Source organism: Nomascus leucogenys, chromosome 15 (genome assembly GCF_006542625.1).
Source record: "Nomascus leucogenys isolate Asia chromosome 15, Asia_NLE_v1, whole genome shotgun sequence".
Classification (NCBI taxonomy): Eukaryota; Metazoa; Chordata; class Mammalia; order Primates; family Hylobatidae; genus Nomascus; species Nomascus leucogenys.
In genome coordinates this window covers 20,527,614-20,550,250 of record NC_044395.1, presented here as the reverse complement: position 1 = coordinate 20,550,250, position 22,637 = coordinate 20,527,614, and the positions used below count along the sequence as shown (strand labels likewise).

The window sequence follows — 22,637 nt, the reverse complement described above, 5'->3', positions numbered from 1 at the left end:
AATTGCAAATTGGACAGATTTACAAATTGGATTTTGCACACACAACTTTCCTTTGCCAGTGCCTCTATGTTGGTTCCACCAGTGAGAGATTCTGGAGGGACATGCAAGGCTTGAGGAGGAGGAAGGGACTTACCATGTCCTGTTTTTTTTGTTTGTTTGTTTTTGTTTTGTTTTGTTTTGTTTCTGAGGTCTAGTTGTGGGCTTATGATCCTGTGAGCAATCTTGGCAATGGTTGTCTTCATGCAGCTGTTGGCTCAATGCATGGCTCATCTCTGCAGTGGCATTCCTTGGGTTCCTCAGGTGTCCAGCATTCCCGCAGCAGCTGTGCTTTCTCATCAGAGCTTTTCGATGCTTGGTTCTGTGGACTCGTCCTCTAAGTTTCTCCTGGTTTCCTTGTTCTGTCAGCCCAGTGACTTTCTGCATTTGCCACCTCTGTTACACTCCAGAGTCCACCTTTACTCTCTTAGCTGTTAACCACTTTTTACTTAGTCAATTCTTTATACTAAATTTTATATTAATAATTTCTGACTCAAGTTTAAGGTGGGTTTCTGTCTCCTGACTGGATTCTGATACAGTATTTATCATCAGTTCTGGAAAATTCTCTGTCTTTATCTGTTTAAATATTATTCTAGTCCATTTGATCTCTCTTATCTCTCAGGAACTCCAGTCTGACATATAGCAGAACTTTCTCCTCTATGCTCGATGTCTCTTAGCTTTCTCTTTCACTTTTTCTGTTTCCCTTTTGCCCTCTGTTACATTTTGCATAATTTTTTTTAGCATATCTTCCTATTTACAAATCTTCTATTCAATTACATATAACATTCTGTCAAACTCCTCTACTGCTAATATATACAAGGTATTTTATATCTATATATCAGCATGTTTAGCTTTTTAGCATTTTAGGCTTTCGGGAAAAGGGTATATCTTGAGAGTTAGCCAGACATGTTACTGCAACCTGATATGTCAATATTTGGAATCTTTTTTTCCAGCAAACATAAGCAATGCTGGTGTTTACACTTTTGGTTTGTGTCATATTTTCTAGCAATGGATTTGATCTAGCACCTCTGGAGTCTAGAGTGAGGTATTTTCTAGGAGAATGCCCCACTACATTGATTTTTGTGCATTAAGTATTATAGCACTATTTTCTCATGAGGTCATAGCCTGGGACAATCAACCAAATTCTTTACCAGCAGACCATGTGGGAAGAACAGCCACCAGTGAACCAAATACCCAGACAATATGGAAATAACATGTTTTTCTTTCTTCTTGCCTTCCTTCTCACCCTTTGTTTCTTCCCTTATATGTGCATTTATTTACTCATAACAAACATTTATTTAAGGGTGGGTAGAGGGTCATTACAAGGAAACAGATTCCATCTATAATAAAAAATCTGATTCTGACTGTCAATCTTGGAAATTTCTGGAGAGGGTAGAAAAAAATTAATGATGGAGTGAGGGGAAAGGGGTACAATATCAAGGCCACATATATGCTATATCACTACTATGTCTAAAATTCCCTGGTAAATTGACCCATGAATGGGAATGGGACACATTTCCCAAGGTAAGGATTCAATGTAAGGAAAGCTATCATTGAAATTCCTCAATACCTCATACTGAATAGTAAAATACGTACTGTTAAGTTCATTTTACTCACCAAAACTGAGGCTTAAGAGTCTCAAAAGTTAGTTTTTCTAGCTGTCCATTTTACAACTTGCTAGTAGCAAACCAGGATAACAACTTATGTCTTTGGACTTTCTGGATGCCTCCTGCTGTGCTCCATTACTAGGGCAGTCAGCAGAAGCAGGGAGTGTCTGTGCTCCAGCAGCAGTACCTGGGGTCAGTCCACAAAGACACCCTGCTTCCATTCTACATCTCCTAAGTCTATGAATTGAGATTTGAAGATACAACAGTTGCAATAATCTGAGACAATTTGCCTGCCACATGTAACTTCTTGCAATGGGCAATCTTAATACCACACAGGTTTCCTTTACTCCCCTTCCCCACCCCAACACACTTAGTGAGCAGGATCAATGACTGATCTAAGTTCAAGGGCAGAGGCTACCATTTGGAATTGCCAGAATAGAGCTGTGTGCATTCCAACCAACAGTGTACAAGGGTCCCCTTTTCTCCATATCCTTGCCAGCATTTGTTATTGTCTGTCTTTTGGATAAAAGCCATTTTAACTGAGGTGAGATCATATCTCGTAGTTTTGATTTGCATTTCTCAACTACAAGATACGATCTCACCTCAGTTAAAATGGCTTTTATCCAAAAGACAGACAATAACAAATGCTGGCAAGGATATGGAGAAAAGGGGACCCTTGTACATGGTTGTAATGTAAATTAGTACAACCACTATGGAGAACGGTTTGGATGTTCCTCAAAAAATTAAAAATAGAGCTACCATATGACACAGCAATCCTATTGCTAGGTATATACCCAAAGGAAAGGAAATCAGTATATCCAAGAGCTATCAGCACTCCCATGTTTATTGCAGCACTGTTCACAATAGCCAAGATTTGGAAGTACTCTAAGTGTCCATCAGCAGATGAATGGATAAAGACAATGTGGTACATACACATAATGGAGTACTATTCAGTCATAAAGAAGAATTAGATCCTGTCATTTGCAATAACATGGATGGAACTGGAGGTCATAATGTTGAGTGAAATAAACCAGGCACAGAAAGACACACTTTGCATGTTCTTACTTATTTATGGGAGCTAAAAATTAAAATAACTGAACTCACAGAGATGGAGAGTAGAAGGATGGTTACGAGAGGATGGGAAGGGTAGTGAGGTGGGTAGGGGGGATGTGGGGATCATTAATGGGTATAAAAAATAGTTAGAGGCCAGGCGCAGTGGCTCACACCTGTAATCCCAGCACTTTGGGAGGCTGAGGTGGGCAGATCACCTGAGGAGTTCAAGACCAGACTGGCCAATATGATGAAACCCCGTCTCTACTAAAAATACAAAAATTAGCTGGGTGTGATGGTATGCACCTGTAGTCCCAGCTGCTTGGGAGGCTGAGGCAGGAGAATCTCTGGAACCCAAGAGGTGAAGGTTGCAGTGAGCTGAGATCGCGTCACTGCACTCCAGCCTGGGTGACAGAGTGAGACTCCATCTCAAAAAAAAAAAAAAAGTTAGAAAGATTGAATAAGACCTAATATTTGCTAGCACAACAGCGTGAATATAGTAAAATATAATTTAATTGTATCTTCAAAAATAACCAGACAAGTAAAATTGGATTGTTTGTAACACAAAAAAATAAGTGCTTGAAATGGTGGATACCCCATTTACCCTGATGTGATTATTTTGTATTGCAGGCCTCTATCAGAATATCAATGTAACCCATAAATATATACACCTACTGTGTACCCACAAAAAGTTTTTAAAAAGAAAAAAGTAGCAACCAAAAAAAAAGAGAGAGAAAAGAAAAAAGAAAAAAAAAATCAAGTGCCTGGCTGGGTAGAATAAATTCTAAGGCCACAATATTACTGACCATGGGTTTTTTGGCTCTCACTGTATAGAAATTGACACAAGGCCAATAGTCTTCCCAAACATGCTTTACTGGAACTTATGCCCTGGCATAAGGGCAACAACAAAAGAGAGAGCGAATTCTCTGGCTTGCTGACTCCTTGAAAAGAAGCAGTAGGGGTTTTTTTATTAGGCAAAGCACAGGAATTGACGTCAGAGGCAGGATGTGCTGCTGGGCAAAGCACATGAGAAGTAGGGTATGCAGGTCAGCATTACCTGGTTGCAATGGTTATCTTGAGGAATGGGCCAACTGGTGGTCTGGCCAGTGGCAACAAGGCCGTAAATCAATTATTCAGCATTCCTTCCCGAGGTGGGACACCCCGCAACATTGTTTATCTCCTAAGGCCAGTTCCTGGAATTAAGTAAGAGGATGACTAATGGACATGTCGTCAGTGAGGTAGTGGTGTGGGTTTTGTGATCAGTGGGAAGGCATGAAAGAATGCTTTAGCGGGGAGTGAGCTGAAGCCAAGCCCCATCCCTACTCTGTCTCAAAGTGAGTTCAGAAAAGGGGATTTAAAGAATTCTTTTTTTTTTTTTTTTGAGACAGAGTCTCGCTCTGTCGCCCAGGCTGGAGTGCAGTGGCGCCATCTCGGCTCACTGCAAGCTCCGCCTCCCGGGTTCACGCCATTCTCCTGCCTCAGCCTCCCAAGTAGCTGGGACTGCAGGTGCCTACCACCACGCCCGGCTAATTTTTTGTTTTTTTTTTTTTTTTTAGTAGAGACGGGGCTTCACCGTGTTAGCCAGGATGGTCTCGATCTCCTGATCTCGTGATCTGCCCGCCTCGGCCTCCCAAAGTGCTGGGATTACAGGTGTGAGCCTCCGCACCCAGCCTTAAATAATTCTTAAAGGAAGTAAAGTTAACTTTGAAAGAACTATCAGGATTTGGATTGACCAAAACGAGTGGGGAGGCTTAGGGAGGAGGTGCTTGCCAGACACTGGGTCATGGCAGTGGTCAGTGAAGCTGCAGTTGCCTAGGGCAAGGATGGAGAGGGGGTCTGGGCATGAGGAGAGGGTCTCAGGATGTTTCGCTGGACTAGACTTTACAGAAAGCCTGATCCAGGCTTTTAAAATTACTCTTACCAGACTTCATCTGAGACTCCTTCTTCAGCCAACATTCCTTAGCCCTGAATACATTTGCTATCCTCATCTTTCCCCTCTTTTTTTTTCCTTTCTTTTACATGTTTAAATTTAAACCATTCTTTGTCACCCCTTTTCCTGGGGGAATCATGGCAAGAACAAGAAGAATGATGATGCTTGTTAGGAGATGTCCTGTCTCTCTGAACTTAGGGGTCCTATGCATTAAATAATTTTCCTGACGAGCTCAAGTGCTCCCTCTGGTCTACAATCCCTGGCGGCTGGCCTTCACCCCTTGGGCAAGCATTGCATACAGCTCATGGCCCTCCCTCTACCATACCCTCCACCCCCGTTCGCCTAGGCTCCCTTCTGCAGGAATTTCATCACTTCCTAGAACAGCCAGAACATTTGTGGTCTATTTCTCTGTTAGTGTTTAACCAAACATCTGTTCTAAAAGAAGGGCTGAACTGATGGAAGGAATGCTGATAGCCTGAGACTCAGGAAGACAACTTCTGCAGGGTCACTCCCTGGCTTCTGGAGGAGAGAGAAGGAGGGCAGCGCTCCAGTGGCACAGAAGTGAGACACAATGGAATCAGGCTTCACCTCCAAGGACACTTATTTAAGCCATTTTAACCCTCGGGATTACCTAGAAAAATATTACAAGTTTGGGTCTAGGCACTCTGCAGAAAGCCAGATTCTTAAGCACCTTCTGGAAAATCTTTTCAAGATATTCTGCCTAGGTAAGTCTGTTGTCTGCATGTCACCCCACTAATATGAGTCATATAGATGGAGTCTCAGGGCACAACTGGGTTTTGTGTCTATCGTTGTTGCTTCACAGCTCTTTTGGCATCACCTATTTATTTAACTAGGATAAAAATGAATATTGGTATAGCGATTCCACAGTTTACAGAGTGCTTTTGTATCCACTGTCTCACTTGATCAAGCAAAAGGAAACCAGAGGACCGGAGTGCTGTCCTGAGTCTACCTTGATTTGCTAGGCAACTTGAGGGAGACTTTTAGCCTCAAAGGGCCACTTAAGTGGAAATTCTAAAACAGTACCTATTCTGATCCTAACTCAAGGGAATGCTGTGAATATGCATGAGATAAAGACCTCCCAATATATGAAGAACTGGGTGCTTTTTGGAGAACGACATTATATACTCAAATTTTTTTAAATTAACTTTCCTTGAAAGTATTGCTTAATAGTTTTTACATTCTCCACGTAACAGACTTTCTGGATCTGGTGTTCAGTCTGTACACCAGATGTAGATCTTTTTTACCTTCTCCTAGACCTTAAAATTCCTGGCAACATGCCTCCACCCTGGATTGGGGAATAAAAAATGGAAAGTTTTTTTTTCTTTTTGACTTTAAATTTTATTAATGTTTGAAGTTTTTCAAACTGATGTGCTTTATTTAAAATTCAAGTGAGACATTTTTAGTCTTTTTGATATTTATATTTTCTTTGTCACTATGATGTAAATTACAGGGGTTTGGGGAAAATATGGGATTTTTTTTTTTTTTTTTTTTTTTGGAGATATAGGTCTCACTCTGTTGCCCAGGCTGGATGGAGTGCAGGGATGTGATCACAGCTCATTATAGTCTCGAACTCCTGGACTCATTGGATACTTCTGCCTCAGCCTCTCCAATAACTAGGTCTTCAGGCACACGCCACCATGCCCAGCTAATTGTAAAATTTTTTTGTAGAGATGAGGTCTCACTATGTTGTCCAGGCTGGTCTCATCCTCCAGGCCTTGAGTGATCCTCTTGCCTTGGCCTTCCAGAGTATTGGGACTACAGGTATGAGCCACTGTGCCTGGCTCAGAAAAGATGTTTTAAAAAAACATTTTGAGGGAAAAGTTGTGAAAAGTAGTGGTCTGTCTTTGAGGATCGCCAGCACAGTCCCAGGGAAGACAATGTAAATTTGACTCTGCCCACTGCCATGAGATGCCTGACCTCTCCTCTTTGTTCCTCCCACTAACCCAGACGGTGTGAAGGGAGACCTGCTGATTGACATCGGCTCTGGCCCCACTATCTATCAGCTCCTCTCTGCTTGTGAATCCTTTAAGGAGATCATCGTCACTGACTACTCAGACCAGAACCTGCAGGAGCTGGAGAAGTGGCTGAGGAAAGAGCCAGAGGCCTTTGACTGGTCCCCAGTGGTGACCTATGTGTGCGATCTTGAAGGGAACAGGTAGAGAAACTGGTATCTACTTCTTGGCTTTTGAAGGTACCTGAGTGATGGTAGGCAAAAGCAACAGACAGATAGGGACCAAAGAGAAATCCAAATGGAGAATGAGTGATAACGAGAGCGAGAGCAAGAGAGATGAGATAGACCCATGTGTGTGCGTGTTTGTAAATTTGTGTATTGTATGTGCACGTGCGTGTGTGCACCAGTATAATGGAAGACACAGGGAGAGGGTTGAAGAAATGGATACTGAGCAAAGAGGAGTAAACCCCCAAACTTTCCAGGCCTGTGGGGACAAGAGCAGTGTGCAGTCAAGTACCTTGGGACCTAGGTTTAGGACAGCTGCAAGTAAAAGGCTAACCCAGCTTCTCACCAGCAGCTTTTGGATGTCAGGGCTTGTCCCTCGCCTCACTGTCATGCTGTTGTAGCCATCCAAGCCTATAGAACTTGGCTGTGAGTGTGGCTAAAGCTGACATCACCAGATACAACCAAAATCTGACTAGGTTTTTAAACTGAGGTAAGCAAGATAAAGGAATTACTTGAAAAGAATTTATTAATCACCATCCATGAAAGTAGACTTCATATACTCACAACTAATGGTCAAGATCTTACACTACCACATGTACAAGTAAATTTATGCAAATGAATCTCATTTGTTCATATAAATTTTAATTTCTTCCAACGCAAGAAATTGGCAATAGCCTATTAGCCAGAGGTAGCCACGTCTGCAATTCACTGTCTTTCTCATGTCCTTATGCACCTCCATCTTTTGCTGATTGTCTGACAATATCCAGTCTATTCCCCAACTGACCATTCACTCCTGGAGCAACATTTCTCTGCTGCTATGTGTATTGTTGAGACCCCACAGACTTCTTTGCAAACTGCATAAAAAGATGAATGTATGCCATTATAGTATCTGCAGATAAAAATAGGTTTTGTTCTTCTATTCCAACTTTACACTTTTTATTTATTTTTCTGCCCTTATTATATTGGCAAAAACTTTCAATACAATATTGAATAGAAATGATGACAGCAGACCTCTGTGCCTTATTCCATATTCTAGGAGAAAAAATGTTCAATGATTTATCATTAAGTATATTAACTGTTGGTTTTTCATAGATATTATTTATCAGACTAAGTTCTGCATTCCTAGCTTTTTTGAAATTTTAATCAAATGTTGAATTTTGTCAAAATTTGTTTGCATTTATTAAGATGGTCATAGGATTTTCCTCCTGTATTCTGAAAATGTGAATTACACTGGATGATTTTGAATGTTACACCAAAGTGGCATAAACTACTTGGTCATGAAGTATTATTCTTTTTATGTACTGCTGGATGTGGTTTTCTAATTTTCTGTTAAAGATTTTTGCATCTATATTTATGATGGATATTGAGCTATAATTTTCTTCTAGTGTGCTTCACAAATTTTGATATCAGCATGATGCTGGAGTCATAAAATGAGTTGGAAGTGACTTCCCTCTTCTATTTTCTGAATGAGTTTGAGTATTATTAGTATAATTTTCTTCTTAAATGATTGATAGCATTCACCAGCAAAGCCAGGTAAATCTGAAAGTTTTGTGCAAGAGGAGACTTTATTAAAAATAGTATTTCTTTAATGGTTACTTGGATTTTCTGTTTGTTCTTTTGTCTGTTTTGGTAAGTGGTATTTTTCAAGAAGTTTGTCCTTTTCATCTTGGTTGTCAACTTTATTGGCTTTTTTTTTTTTTTTTTTACAATATCCTTTTAATGCCTTGTTATGTCTGTAAGATCTGTAGTGATCTCTCCCCTTTCATTCTTGATATTGGTAATTTGTCTTGTTTTCTTTCTTTTGTCTTGATCAACCTTGCTACAGATTGACCATTTTATTAATCTTTTCCAAGAACCAACTTTTGGCTTTGTTGATTTTTCTCTATTGTCTGTCCATTTTCTATTTCATTGCTTTCTGCTCTTATGTTTGATCATTTTCTTTCTTCTAGTGATTTTAATTTTCTTTTCTAGTTTATTTTTTCTAGCTTTCTAAAATTTCTTGTTTTTAATTCTTCTTTTAGCTTCTTAAGTTGGAAACTTTTATCATTTATTTCACATATCTCTTTCTTCTAATGTAGGCATTTAATGCTGCAAATTTCTTTTAGCACTGTTTTAACTGCATCCCATGATTCTTGTATGTGGTATTTTTATTATTTTCAAACTCAGCATATTGTCTCATTTCCTTTGTAATTTCTTTTTTGACCATGAATTATTAGAATTATATTGCTTAATTTCCAAAGTATTGGGATTTTTCTAGTTATCTTATTGTTATTGCTTTCAAATTAAATTTTGTTGTACTCAGAGATTTATTTTGTGGCTCTGCATATGGTCTATCTCAGTAAACGTTCTATGTACTTTCTACATTGGAAAGAGTGTATATTGTTCAGTTGTAGGTATAGTTTCTATAAATATCAATTAAGTCAGGCAGGTGGATAGTATCATTCAAATTCTCTACATCCTTCCTGACGTTTTGTTTACTTTCTCTGTCAATTACTGAGAGTGGGGTGTTAATGTCTCAAACTATGATTGTTGATTTATCCTTTGCTCCTTATAGTTCTGTCAATATTTGCTTTATGAATTTTGACACTTGTTTTTAGCTCTTTTATATACATTTTTAGGATTGTTATGTCTTCTTGATGAACTGACCATTTTACCATTGTGAAATATCTCCCTTTATTTCAAGTAATGTATTTGTCTTGAAGTCTACTTTTTCTGATGTTAATATAGCAACGTCACCCTTCCTGTGCTTGCTGTTTTGCATGGTGTGGTTGGCAGCCTCTAAGATGGCCCCCAATAATCCTTGTGTCAGTATTTTCACCTTTGTGTAATCCCCTTCCCTAGAATATCCACTGGATTGAGTGATTCAGTACTGACAAGTTTCGTAGAATGCAGCATAGTTATGGAATAGCAATTGTGATATTAAATTAAAAAGGACTACAGCACCACTACACACCTATTAGATCTAGGCCAGAATCCGGAAGACTGACAATACCAAGTGCTGATGAGGCTGTGGAGAAACAGGAACTCCCATTTATTGTTTGTGGGAATTAAAAATGGTGTAGCCACTTTAGAAGACAGTTTGACTATTCCTTGCAAAACCATTCAATCTAGCAGTTGCACTCCTTGGTATGTAACCCAAAAAGTCAAAAACTTATGTCCACACAAAAAGCTGCACACAGATGTTTATAGTAGCTATATTCATAATTGCCAAAAATTGAAAACAACCAAGGCGTCTTTCAGTAAGTGAATGAATAAACTGTGGTACATTTAGACAATGGAATAATATCCAGTGCTAAAAAGAAATGAGTTATCAAGCCATGAAAAGACGTGAAGGAAATGTAAATATAATTACTAATTGCAAGAAGCCAATCTTAAAAGGCTACATGTATGATTTCCACTATATGACATTGTGGAAAATGCAAAACTAGGGAAGAAGTAAAGAAGATCAGTGGTTGGTAGGGGTCAGGGGAGGGAGGGATAAATAGGTGGAGTACAGAGGATTTTTTAGGGCAGTGAGACTACTCTGTACGATACTACAATGGTGGACACATGTTGTTATATATTTGTCCAAATCCATGGAATGCACAATACCAAGAGTGAATCTTAATGTAAATTACAGACTTTGGGTGATAATGGTATGCCAATGTAGGCTTTCTGCTTGATTTTGCAGTGAACCTAATGTGGCTGTAAAAAATAAAATCAATTTTTAAAAAATGACAGCTTTTTGTTGGGTATTCTCTCTCTATCTCACTCTCTTGTCCTGGGGAGTGAGCTTAGAACCAAATTTCCCCAAGTTGAAGCAGAAAAAAACAGTGAAATAAATGTTTGTCATTTTTAGCTGCTAAATTTGGGGGATAATTTATCCTGCAGTTATATATAACTAATATACATGATATATCTACATCTTTTTCTACCCTTCTGTTTTCAGATTATGTTTTCTCTTTTTAATCCAGACTGACAATTTCTGCCTCTAACTGGATTGTTTAGTCCATTTACATTTAATGTAACTACTAATATTACAGGGTTGAATTTAAATCTACCATCTTGGTATATGATTTCTATCTGTCCCATCTGATTGTTGTTCACCTGTGTCTTTCTTCCTGTTTTCCCTTGGTGAATGCAGTAATTTTTAGTATTCCATTTAGTATAAGTGTACATATTTTTAGTATTTCTTTTTTATCTCCTCTATTAACCTTTTCTGTGTCTTGTGTGAGTTCGTGTGGTTTTTCTAGAAATTGCAATAGGCATCCTTGACATATCTATTGTCTCATGAAGGATGTAAGATATTCCGAAAGTGTAATTTCCTTAACTGACTTTCCTGGCCCTTATATTCTTGTCATATATTTTATTTCTATGTATAACACTATAATACATATATTGTTATTAGTTTTGCTTTAGTTAGTAGTGCTTTTATTTATTTTTATTGTCTTATTTTTAATTTTGATTTTTAAAATAAAATTTACCATCTTTACTATGTTTAAGTGTTAGTTGAATAGTGTTAAGTATAGTCACGTAAGTCAGTATACAGTTTTAAACAATGTATATAACAATATATATTAAACATAGGAATTTTGGACTGAATGTTTGTATCCCTCCCTCCTAATTTCTGTGTTGAAATCCTAACCCCCTTATGATAGTATTAAGAGGTTGGGGCTTTGAGAGATCATTAGGTCATGGAGGTGGAGACTTCATGAATGGGATTAGTGCCCTTATAAAAGGAACCCCAGAGAGCTCTCTAGCTCTCCTTCTGCCATATAAAGATACAATGAGAAGTCAGCTGTCTGTGGCCCAGAAGAGTCCTCATCAGACCCTGACCAGGCTGGCATCCTAATCTCAGACTTGCAGCCTTTAGAATTGTAGGAAATAAATTTCTGTTGTTTATAAGCCACACAGTCTATGGTATTCTGTTACAGGAGCCCAAACTAACTAAGGCTATATTATGCATATATTTAAGATCTTTTATATTTACCCACATATCTTTCTTCTCTAGTGTTTTTCATTCCTTTCCTAAGATCTGTTCTTCTATTTGGCATCATTTTCCTTCACCTGAAGAACTTATTTTAGTATTACTTATAATGCAGTTCTGCTGGAGAAAAATTCTGTTAACTTATCAAGTCGGGTAAAAAGTTAGTAATTGTTTCCCTCCCTGCTAACTTGAGGAATTTAACAATTTTTGATAACCAAAGTCCCCTGGCATCTCTCTTCCCAGTATTTATTATTGAAATCTGAGATTTTAAAGCTCAAATAATGTAATTTAAAGTATTATTTTTATATTTTCTTTCAAGATCAGTTTGGACATTTGCTTTTGGTTTGTAATCAAATTTAGAATTATTTGGACGTATGTGGTGCTCATTTTATACAATTTTTCTAGATAATTGAGTCTTTAATTTTGATTCATCTGTCAACTGAATAGATCTTCAAATATTAGTTTCAAGAAGAACATACAGTGACATGTTTTCTAAGTCCATGCATATATGAGAATATATTTTGTCACTCTTACACATGAACAAAATCATAAAATTGTTTAAATATTGCCCCATTTTTTTCTGAGATGTAGTAAGAAGTTGAGAGAGGCTATTCTATTTTTTTTGAGACAGGTTCTTGCTCTGTCACCCACACTGGAGTGCAGTGGTGAGATCTCACTGTAGCCTTGACCTCCTGGGCTCAGGTGATTTCCCACCTGAGCCTCCTGAGTAGCTGGGACTACAGGTCCACACTGCCATAGCTGGCTAATTTTTTGTAGAGATGAGAGTTTTGCTCTGTTGCCCAGGCTGGTGAGAGCACATTTTCATATGCATTTTAACCTGTATACCCCTGACTTAGAATTTTATATTGGCTATAGCCTTCAAAGTGGGGCTGTATTCTTCAATATAAAAATAATTTCGTAGGTCTTTTTTTTTCTGTTGACTATGTGATTCCACAGAATGAAATTGATATTAACTAGAAACAATTGCAGCTATGACAATTTGGACAATATCTAAAGTCATTTAGTAAGTAAGGAAATTCCCAGGATTTGTAGAATCTCAGGGAAACTTTGTAATAAATAAATAAATAAATAAATAAATAAATAAATAAATAAATAAATCTTCAGTCACTGTTAGACAACACAGCTTTCCAAAGTCCAAATCATCTGTCAAGAAGGCTTTTGAAATTTTGTTCTCACTTTCTGTATCCACCACGAGCCTTTCCATCTCATTCAAAAATAAGCCTTTACAATCTAGCAGGATAGTAAAAGCATTACTTATCTCACACCTGAAATGTCAGCTTGGAACAACTGGCTCTTGAGACACTGTCCCCTCCGAATCACTCTGTTGGAAATTGCATTTTTGGCAGTAAATTTCTGCATTCTTACCCTTATCCTTGTGCTAGATCCTGTGGCTTTAATTATTTTGAGAATGATAATGATCCTATGCAACTCATGTCTTTCCTGCATCTTCAAGTAGCTTTATCAACCTACAACCTATTTCCTTCAAGACGATTTCTTCTTTATCTGAAGCTTTTTCTTGTGCTAAAGGCTGCCAAAGACATATGTACTATCTCCTGTTCTTCTACCTCTGCATTTAAATACCACTCATTTTAAATTAGCTGGCCATGGTGGTGCACACCTGTATTCCCAGCTGCTGGGGAGGCTGAGGAGAGAGGATCACTTGAGCTTGGGAGATCGAGGCTACAGTGAGCTGTGGTCACATTCCAGACTGGCTGGCAGAGTGACACTCTGTCTCAAAAATAATAATAAATAATAAAAATAAATAACCCTCATTTTTACAACTATCCAAAAAAGTCGTAAGAAAGTCAAACACTAAGATACAACTACTCAAGCTTATACCATGAACAGAGGAAAATGAGCTCTTTCCTTAAGAAATTGTAGAAGCTGCATTACTTAACCTATGGTTCCTGGAACTTGGAATGCATAGCTTAGGTTTGTGGTCCCTGGACTAGCAGTTTTGACAACATGTGGGAGCTTTTAGAAACGCAGGCTCTCAGGCCCCACTAGCTACCTACAGAATCAGAACCTTCACTGTAAGATCTGCTAAGGGTGTATGCACATTACAATAGAAGAAGCACTGGTGTCTGGAGCAGGGCTTCCCTCCAGGTATGCCAAGGCACACACACAGGTGGGTGGGAATCAGTTGCAGGCGTGCTGTCCAAGCTGTTTTCCTTGGCCCTCTGGACAGCAGGTGGAGCCTGAAGCACCTCCTGGTTGCCTCTGTAGAGAGTGGCTCCTCCTCTTTTTTTTTTTTTTATTATTCTTTAAGTTCTAGAGTACATGTGCACAATGTGCAGGTTTGTTACATATATATACATGTGCCATGTTGGTGTGCTGCACCCATTAACTCGTTATTTATGTCAGGTATATCTCCTAATGCTGTCCCTCCCCCCTCCCCCCACCCCACAACAGGCCCCGGTGTGTGATGTTCCCCACCCTATGTCCAAGTGTTCTTATTGTTCAATTCCCACCTATGAGTGAGAACATGCGGTGATGGTTTCCAGCTTCATCCATGTCCCTACAAAGGACATGAACTCATCCTTTTTTATGGCTGCATACTATTCCATGGTGTATATGTGCCATGCTTTCTTAATCCAGTCTATCATTGTTGGACATTTGGGTTGGTTCCAAGTCTTTGCTATTGTGAATAGTGCCACAATAAACATGTGTGTGCATGTGTCTTTATAGCAGCATGATTTATAATCCTTTGGGTATATACCCAGTAATGGCATGGCTGGGTCAAATGGTATTTCTAGTTCTAGATCCCTGAGGAATGGCCACACTGACTTCCACAATGGTTGAACTAGTTTACAGTCCCACCAACGGTGTAAAAGTGTCCCTATTTCTCCACATCCTCTCCAGCACCTGTTGTTTCCTGACTTTTTAATGATCTCCATTCTAACTGGTGTGAGATGGTATCTCACTGTGGTTTTGATTTGCATTTCTCTGATGGCCAGTGATGATGAGCATTTTTTCATGTGTTTTTTGGCTGCATAAATGTCTTCTTTTGAGAAGTGTCCGTTCATATCCTTTGCCCACTTTTTGATGGGGTTGTTTGTTTTTTTCTTGTAAATTTGTTTAAGTTCATTGTAGATTCTGGATATTAGCCCTTTGTCAGATGAGTAGGTTGCAAAAATTTTCTCCCATTCTCTAGGTTGCCTGTTCACTCTGATGGTAGTTTCTTTTGCTGTGCAGAAGCTCTTGAGTTTAATTAGATCCCATCTGTCAATTTTGGCTTTTGTTGCCATTGCTTTTGGTGTTTTAGACATGAAGTCCTTGCCCATGCCTATGTCCTGAATGGTATTGCCTAGGTTTTCTTCTAGGGTTTTTATGGTTTTAGATCTAACATTTAAGTCTTTAATCCATCTTGAATTAATTTTTGCATAACGTGTAAGGAAGGGATCCAGTTTCAGCTTTCTACATATGGCTAGCCAGTTTTCCCAGCACCATTTATTAAATAGGGAATCCTTTCCCTATTTCTTGTTTTTGTCAGGTTTGTCAAAGATCAGATGGTTGTAGATGTGTGGTATTATTTCTGAGGGCTCTGTTCTGTTCCATTGCTCTATATTTCTGTTGTGGTACCAGTACCATGCTGTTTTGGTTACTGTAGCCTTGTAGTACAGTTTGAAGTCAGGTAGCCTGCTCCTCTTAACCTCAGCATACCTGACAGAAGAAAGCTTAGGCCCCTGTCGAGGTGGCAGTTCTCTGAGGTAAATGCTCTCTGTGCAAAGACCTCCAATTCTATTTAAAAAGATGTTTGTATGTTGTCCAAAACTAGACACAGTTGTGCCAAATGTGTTCCACAAACTAGTGAACCACCTCTATTCCAAAGCATCTCTGGACTTTCATGGCTTGCAAAAGGATATTGATATACTTTTTCAAAACCAGGATCTTGATGATAATGATGATTATTTCAGTGATACCTAGGAAACATTCCCGCCTTTTACAAGGATGCCTCTCTCTTAAATAGGTGCTCTTGCCACCTTACATCCCCAGGAAAACTCACAGGGCAGGTTAAGAAACCTTCAACTAGCTATTTCCTCAATTGTAAACATTTCTACTCACAGGTCTTAGAGCACTTAAAACTCGGTGTGTCCAAAACAGAGCTACGATCTGCTCCAGATCTGCTTATTTCTGGTATTCTTAGCTCCTTGAATGGCACCATCATATAATAAATTGGACAAGCCAGAACCTGGAAGTCAATCTTGTCCTTTCCCTCTCTGTCATTTTCCATATCTAACTTAACATCAAGCTCTGTCCATTTTACTTCATGACTTACTCTGTAACCCATTTCTTCCCGTGTTTACCATCACCTGATCCCAGCTACCCCTGTCTCCCTCCTGACTGGCCTCCCACTGCCACTCTTGCCCCTCCACTCAATTCTTCTCTGCTCTGCAGCCCAAGTGACCCTCTCAAAGTGTAAATCTGATCATGTCACTCTCTCCTTAGTGCTCCCTAGTGACTCTCCAGAGCTTTTGGAATGAAAAGCAAAATTCCTGTCATGGTCCACAAAGCCCTGCCTAGTCTGGCTCCTGCCAACCTGTTTCCCCACAATCCAGCCACGTTGGCTCTCTCCTCCTGTGTTTCCTGACACCACGTGGCCTTTGCACTTGCGGTTTCCTCTTACTGGAATTTCCTCCCGCCCTCCCTGCTTGCTTCAGTCTGGTTAACTCCTACATATTGATCCTCTATATCTCTGCTTGCCCAACTCCTTTTTGGAGGAGCTTTTCCTGAGTCTCTAGGTCAAGGGGAGCTCCCAACATCTCCCCATTAGTGCCACGCTCCTTTCCTTCCTTGCATGTCAGTTTTAATTTCCACTTCTGTTAGTGATCACTGGGTTAATGCTTTCTCCCGCCACCCACCCGTCTACAGTCTCCATGAGGTTAGAATCTGTTTCTCATTTGTTCATCCTTGTGTCACCAGTGCCCAGCCTATTTCCTGTAACATAATAGAGGTTCAAAACATATTTGGAAAATACATGAATACTCACATTTTGCTTTTCAGACTTTTCCTCCTAGAATATCATTCACCTGATTCGGGTGTGGGGTGTGGTCTGTATCAAAGGTGCCCTAATGATTATTCCTTGCCCATACAATTCTCACAGTGACCTCCAAGCTTACTTAGCCTTGATTTCCTTGACCTGTTTTGATGGTTCTCTCTCAGGAGAGCCTGCAGGAACTTCTGAGGATGGGGCTTTGGGGATGTGAGGACAATGACAAACAGCTTGTCAGGGGGATTCTGATGCACTGCCGGCCTTGCCCTTGCCGAAACAGGGCAGGAAGAACCACCTCTAAATCTCAGGATAGTTCTCCTGGAATGTGGGAAGACATTCTCAGAAACGGTTCTTCCGGGGGCCCTCCTCTTCATCCTTTCTTGCCTCCCTCCCTCCCTCCCCATACCCCTCAGGCTTTTATAGATGCATATTTACAGAGGACAGGGCTGCCTTTTTTTTTTTTTTTTTTTTGCATATTGATTCATTTGAAAGGGTAGATCTTTAGAACTAAAGAAATGGCCACACCGCTGTTAGCTTTCTGCAAAACAGCATAGCACTTTCCCGGTGTGTGTTTATTACCTACCTGATGAGCTAAACGTGAGGCAAAGTGATAATTGGCTGGGTCTCTGGTGAGTCCATTTCCCTGCGTTGCCCCGAGGTGTATGCAGGCTTTACACAGCTACCTTGGCAACTGACTTCCCCAATGTTTGCTGCATGTCCAAGCACAAGCAGGGATCTATGACACTGGGTGTTTCTGGCAAATTTCCCTCTCAAATTGGCACATTCTCTGTGAGATTTGGAGACTTCACAGTGTGGCTCACAGTTTGGGAACAATTTGCATCATCATCTGACTGGCAAGTTCTAGTTCTGTGGTAACTCACGTGTTTCAAACAGCTTAATATGCAATAGGGCACGGAGGTTCGTTCTGCTTCGGTTGTAATCAAACACACATTTCCACAATGTTCCCGTTATACAGGATCATCCCGAAACACATCCCCCAAAACACTATGTTGTCACTACTCTACCTTTTGGTATACCCTTCATTATTATTCCTATGTGCAGATAGGTTACTTAAGTTTTTCTGTTGTAGATTAGTTTGTCTATTCAAATACATGTTTCTTACCCACTTCTACAGTGTTTTTTTTGTTGTTGTTATTCTTAAAGTGTTCTATGAAATCTTCCGTGTTGTATCAAGGCTGGGTGGTAGCTTTGTAACTAGTTTCCCACCTTAGAATGACTGTCTGCTTTGTCCAGGACTGCAAGGGGGACTTAGAATATGGGATTTTTCAGTGCTAACACTAGAAAAGTCTGAGACAAATCAGGACAAAGTGGTCACCCTGCTACCATTTCTAGCCTTGATAAAGGAGCAGGTAGACCCAACCAAGGATAATTTTTGTTTTCTATGTAGATACCAGTTTAGTGGTTGGTAGGAATTCCCCCAAATCAACACCTTGCTAAGCTTATCTCTCTCTCTCTCTCTTTTAATATAACAGCTTATTGAGATATAACTCACATACCATACAATTAATGCACCCATTTAAATTGTGAAATTCCGTAGTTTTTAGTATACTTTCGGAGTTGTGCAACCTTCATCACAATCAATTTTACAACATTTTCATAATTCTCAAAAGAAATCCTGTACCCATTAGCAGCCACTCCCATTTCTCTCCAAATCCCTCAGCTCCTGGCAACCACTGGTCTGCTTTCAGTCTCTGTAGCTTTGCCTTTTCTGGACATTTCATATAAATGGAATCAAACAATATGTGGCCTTTTGGTTCTGGCTTTTTTCATTTAGCCTGTGTCTTCAAGGTCCATCCATGTTGTAGCATGTGTCAGAATTTCATTTCTTTTTGTTGCCAAATAATATTCCATTGTATATGTATATCACATTTTATTTACCTATTCAGAAGTTGACGGTTGCATTGTTTGCACCTTTTAGCTATTTATAAACATTCATTACAAGTTTTTGTATGGATATATGTTTTCATTTCTCTTGGGTATATACCTAGACAGATTTCCTGGGTCATGTGGTACTCTATATTTAACCTTTTAAGGAACTGCCAGACTGTTTTCCAAAGTAACTGGACTATTTTACATTGTCAGCAGCAGTGTATGTAGGTTCCAGTTTCTGCAAATCCTTGCCAACACTTGGTATTGTCTGTCTTTTTTATTATAGTCATCATAGTTATGTGAAGTGGTATCTCATGGTTTTTATTTGCATTTCTCTGATGACTGACAATGTTGAGCATCTTTTCATCTGCTAATTGCTAAGCTCCTTAAATGGAAAATTATAGCAAGCATAAAGCATGTTTGAAAAGAAGTGATTACATTCGCTAGGATTAAGATTTTAAGTGAATATTTAAGATGCCCATGACTAGTGTCCACTCTCTCAAATCAAGTTTTATTTAAACCATTGACTTTTCCTCATGACTAGAAATGGTCCCAGTGAAAGTCTCCCTCACTTGCTGGAATGTGGGGCCATCTCTTCTGTCTGTCAAGCCTTGATGCCCAAGTGGCCATTGTCTCCTGGAGTCTGCATCAGATGGTGGAGTGTCTGTTTCCTGAGTGTGAGACTGGATCTGCTCCACAATGCTTTGCTGGTTACAGTACTCCTTCCAAGAGTGCAATACCCAGGGGTCACTCCTACTCTTAGTGCTCTGGGGCCTGGGCCCTTAACACACTCAATGTTTCTTCCCCTTTTCTCACTTATCTGATCTTCTGCTACTTCTTTCTCCTTTGTCCGCCCCTGCTCTCTGGTTTCTCTTGTGCACTCTGTTTATTTAATTTTGATCATTTGTTTGTTTGTCCCTTTCTTCCTCCTCTAACAAATTCAAATAAGATACAAGCCACTCTGTCCCATCTCCTGCCCTTGCCTTCTTTCTTTCATTCTTTTATTAACTGATTTTTCTCTCGAGAATCACCATTGGGCCAGGTGTGGTGGTGACTCATACCTGTAATTCCAGCAGTTTGAGAGGCTGAGGCAGGAGGATCGCTTGAGGCCAGAAGTTTGAGACCAGCCTGGGCAACATAGGGAGACCCTGTCTCTACAAAACATAAAAAAACTAGCCTGGTGTGGTGGTGCAAGCCTGTAATCCCAGTGCTTTGGGAGGCTGAGGTGGGAGGATCCCTTGAGCCCAGGAGTTTGAGGCTGCAGTGAGCTGTGATGGCGCCACTGCGCTCCATCCTATGCAGCAGAACAGGACCCTGTCTCTAGAAACAAAACAAAACAAAAAACCCAAAACATGCCATTGATTTGGCAGAAAAGGACAAGGTTCCTGGCAAGGCTACCAAAAACATGATCTCTGTCAGAAAACATACTATCTGCAATATTTGTTGGAATCTGAGAATGGGAAATGTAGTTTTCTTCTCTCCAGGAGTGCCCTGTTCACAGCTGTGGGATAATGATCAATAGTTCCTAAAAATGTCTATGGATGACCTCACCGCTCTTATTGATCAGCAACTACTGCAAAGATAATGTTTCAGCATTTGAAACTCCTTATTATTAATACTTGTTCTGTATGGGTCAAGTAGCCACTACCTTGCAGTTTGGCAGATGGATCAAGTATAATAATAATAACATATAAATACTAATAAATGAGCCAGTATAGTATAAGTGAGTACTGTACTAAGCAGTGAAGGAAGAATAATTTCATGGAGGGAAGTCCATGGTAGAAGCAGGCTGCTAGGTATTATCATCATTTTCACATACTATTCACTTTGTAAAGAGATTTAACATAGCTCAGGGTAATATGGTCTCATTCAAATGCCAAAATGGACCCTCAGGTCTTCTTTCTCTCCTTTCCCGATAGAGGTGGCCCTAAGGATACACATCTGGGACAATACGGCCATTTTTAGCCTTGACCCAAGAGATCTGGGTTCCCCAAGACTAGAGTGGAAAACAATGTTTGTGGGTTTGTGTTTTTCAGAGTCAAGGGTCCAGAGAAGGAGGAGAAGTTGAGGCAGGCAGTCAAGCAGGTGCTGAAGTGTGATGTGACTCAGAGCCAGCCGCTGGGGTCCATCCCCTTACCCCCAGCTGACTGCGTGCTCAGCACACTGTGTCTGGATGCTGCCTGCCCAGACCTCCCCACCTACCACAGGGCGCTCAGGAACCTCGGCAGCCTACTGAAGCCAGGGGGCTTCCTGGTCATCATGGATGCGCTGAAGAGCAGCTACTACATGATTGGTGAGCAGAAGTTCTCCAGCCTCCCCCTGGGCCGGGAGGCAGTAGAGGCTGCTGTGAAAGAGGCTGGCTACACAATCGAATGGTTTGAGGTGATCTCGCAAAGTTATTCTTCCACCATGGCCAACAACGAAGGACTTTTCTCCCTGGTGGGGAGGAAGCTGAGCGGACCCCTGTGATGCCTGTGACCTTAATTAAAGCAATTCCTTTGACCTGTCCAGTTGACTTCAGTCCTTGGTTCTAACTGCCAAGTCATGTGCTGAGTAGAGGCTCAGTGGTTGGGGCCCGATGGTTCATCTAGGATGGGACTGGAGAGGTCAGTCTACAAACAATCCATTGACCACTTACTTGGTGCTGCACACAAATGTTGGTGCTATGGGACCCAAAGATGAGCAGTTAGTATTCCAGCCTTCATTGCTTGTGTTTACAAAAGAAGACCTCACTTCCCTAAACATCTAGTTATGGCGGCTGAAGCCCATACCTGTCTACAGAGAAGTGTCTGCAGTTACTCACTATTAGTTTCCTAAGGGGGCACTGCTGGCTCCTTCTCTCCCAGGAATGGGCTTCTCCTGTTCTTCAACTCTTGCCTTCTCCCTGCAGAGGCTACCAAACCCTGGCCTCTGCCGCTGTTCAGGCTGCCCTGTGGTTATAGCTGTTTGCTAGACTCCATTCTGGTCTCAGGGGCCAGAGAACAGCTGTCCAGCATTTCTGTTCATCCCAGCAATCCAAAAAAAATTTTTTTAAGCTACAAATATCACTCCATTTTCGAGGCCGGGTGCGGTGGCTCACGCTTGTAATCCCAGCACTTTGGGAGGCCGAGGCGGGCGGATCACGAGGTCAAGACATTGAGACCACGGTGAAACCCCGTCTCTATTAAAAATACAAAAAAAAAATTAGCCGGGCGAGGTGGCGGGCGCCTGTAGTCCCAGCTACTCGGAGAGGCTGAGGCAGGAGAATGGCGTGAACCCGGGAGGCGGAGCTTGCAGTGAGCCGAGATCGCGCCACTGCACTCCAGCCTGGGTGACAGAGCGAGACTCCGTCTCAAAAAAAAAAAAAAAAAAGATCACTCCATTTTCAAATTCAGACTCTGCCACTTATTAGCTGTTTCTCATTAGGCAAGTTATATAGCTTTGCAGTGCCTCACTTTTCTCATCTATAAAATGAGATTAAAATAGTCTTTTTATTAAGATAATTAAAGTGAATTGTGGCCAGGCACGGTGGCTCATGCCTGTAATCCCAGTGCTTTGGAAAGCTGAGGCAGACAGATTGCTTGAGCTCAGGAGTTCAAGACTGGCCTGGGGAACATGCAAAACCCTGTCTGTATTAAAAATACAAAAAAATTAGCCGGGTGTGGCGGCACATGCCTGTGGTCCCAGCTACTCAGGAGGCTGAGGTGGGAGGATGGCTTGAGTCCGGGAGGTGGAGGTTGCAATGAACTGAGATCGCACCACTGTGTTCCAGGCAGAGTGAGATGCTATCTCAAAAAGTAAAATAATAAATAAAGTGAATTGTTACATGTAAAGGACCTAGAATATTGCATGGTGCTTGATAAACATTCAGTAAATGTTAGTTACGATCATTATTATTATACGCATCATCATCAATATTAGTTGCCAAAGCAGCTGAGAAAAGATGGCTTATTCTCCAAGCAGGAGAG

At 40.5% G+C, this 22,637-nt stretch overlaps 1 protein-coding gene across 3 annotated transcripts in view; it reads left to right on the top strand.

Moving 5' to 3' along the window:
- NNMT (nicotinamide N-methyltransferase) overlaps positions 1-21,200 on the top strand; it is a 49,909-nt gene extending 28,709 nt beyond the window's left edge. The window contains exons 3-5 of one of the 3 annotated variants that reach the window (XM_030829495.1): positions 5,069-5,348; positions 6,592-6,799; positions 20,727-21,200. In XM_030829495.1, coding sequence (XP_030685355.1) covers positions 5,195-5,348; positions 6,592-6,799; positions 20,727-21,159 — 795 coding nt within the window. In that variant the 5' untranslated portion in view covers positions 5,069-5,194 and the 3' untranslated portion in view covers positions 21,160-21,200. Of the gene's footprint in view, positions 1-4,281; positions 5,349-6,591; positions 6,800-20,726 lie in introns of those variants that run through there. The other 2 variants (XM_030829494.1, XM_030829493.1) reach the window with 2 other exon arrangements.
- Positions 21,201-22,637: the final 1,437 nt, after the last annotated feature.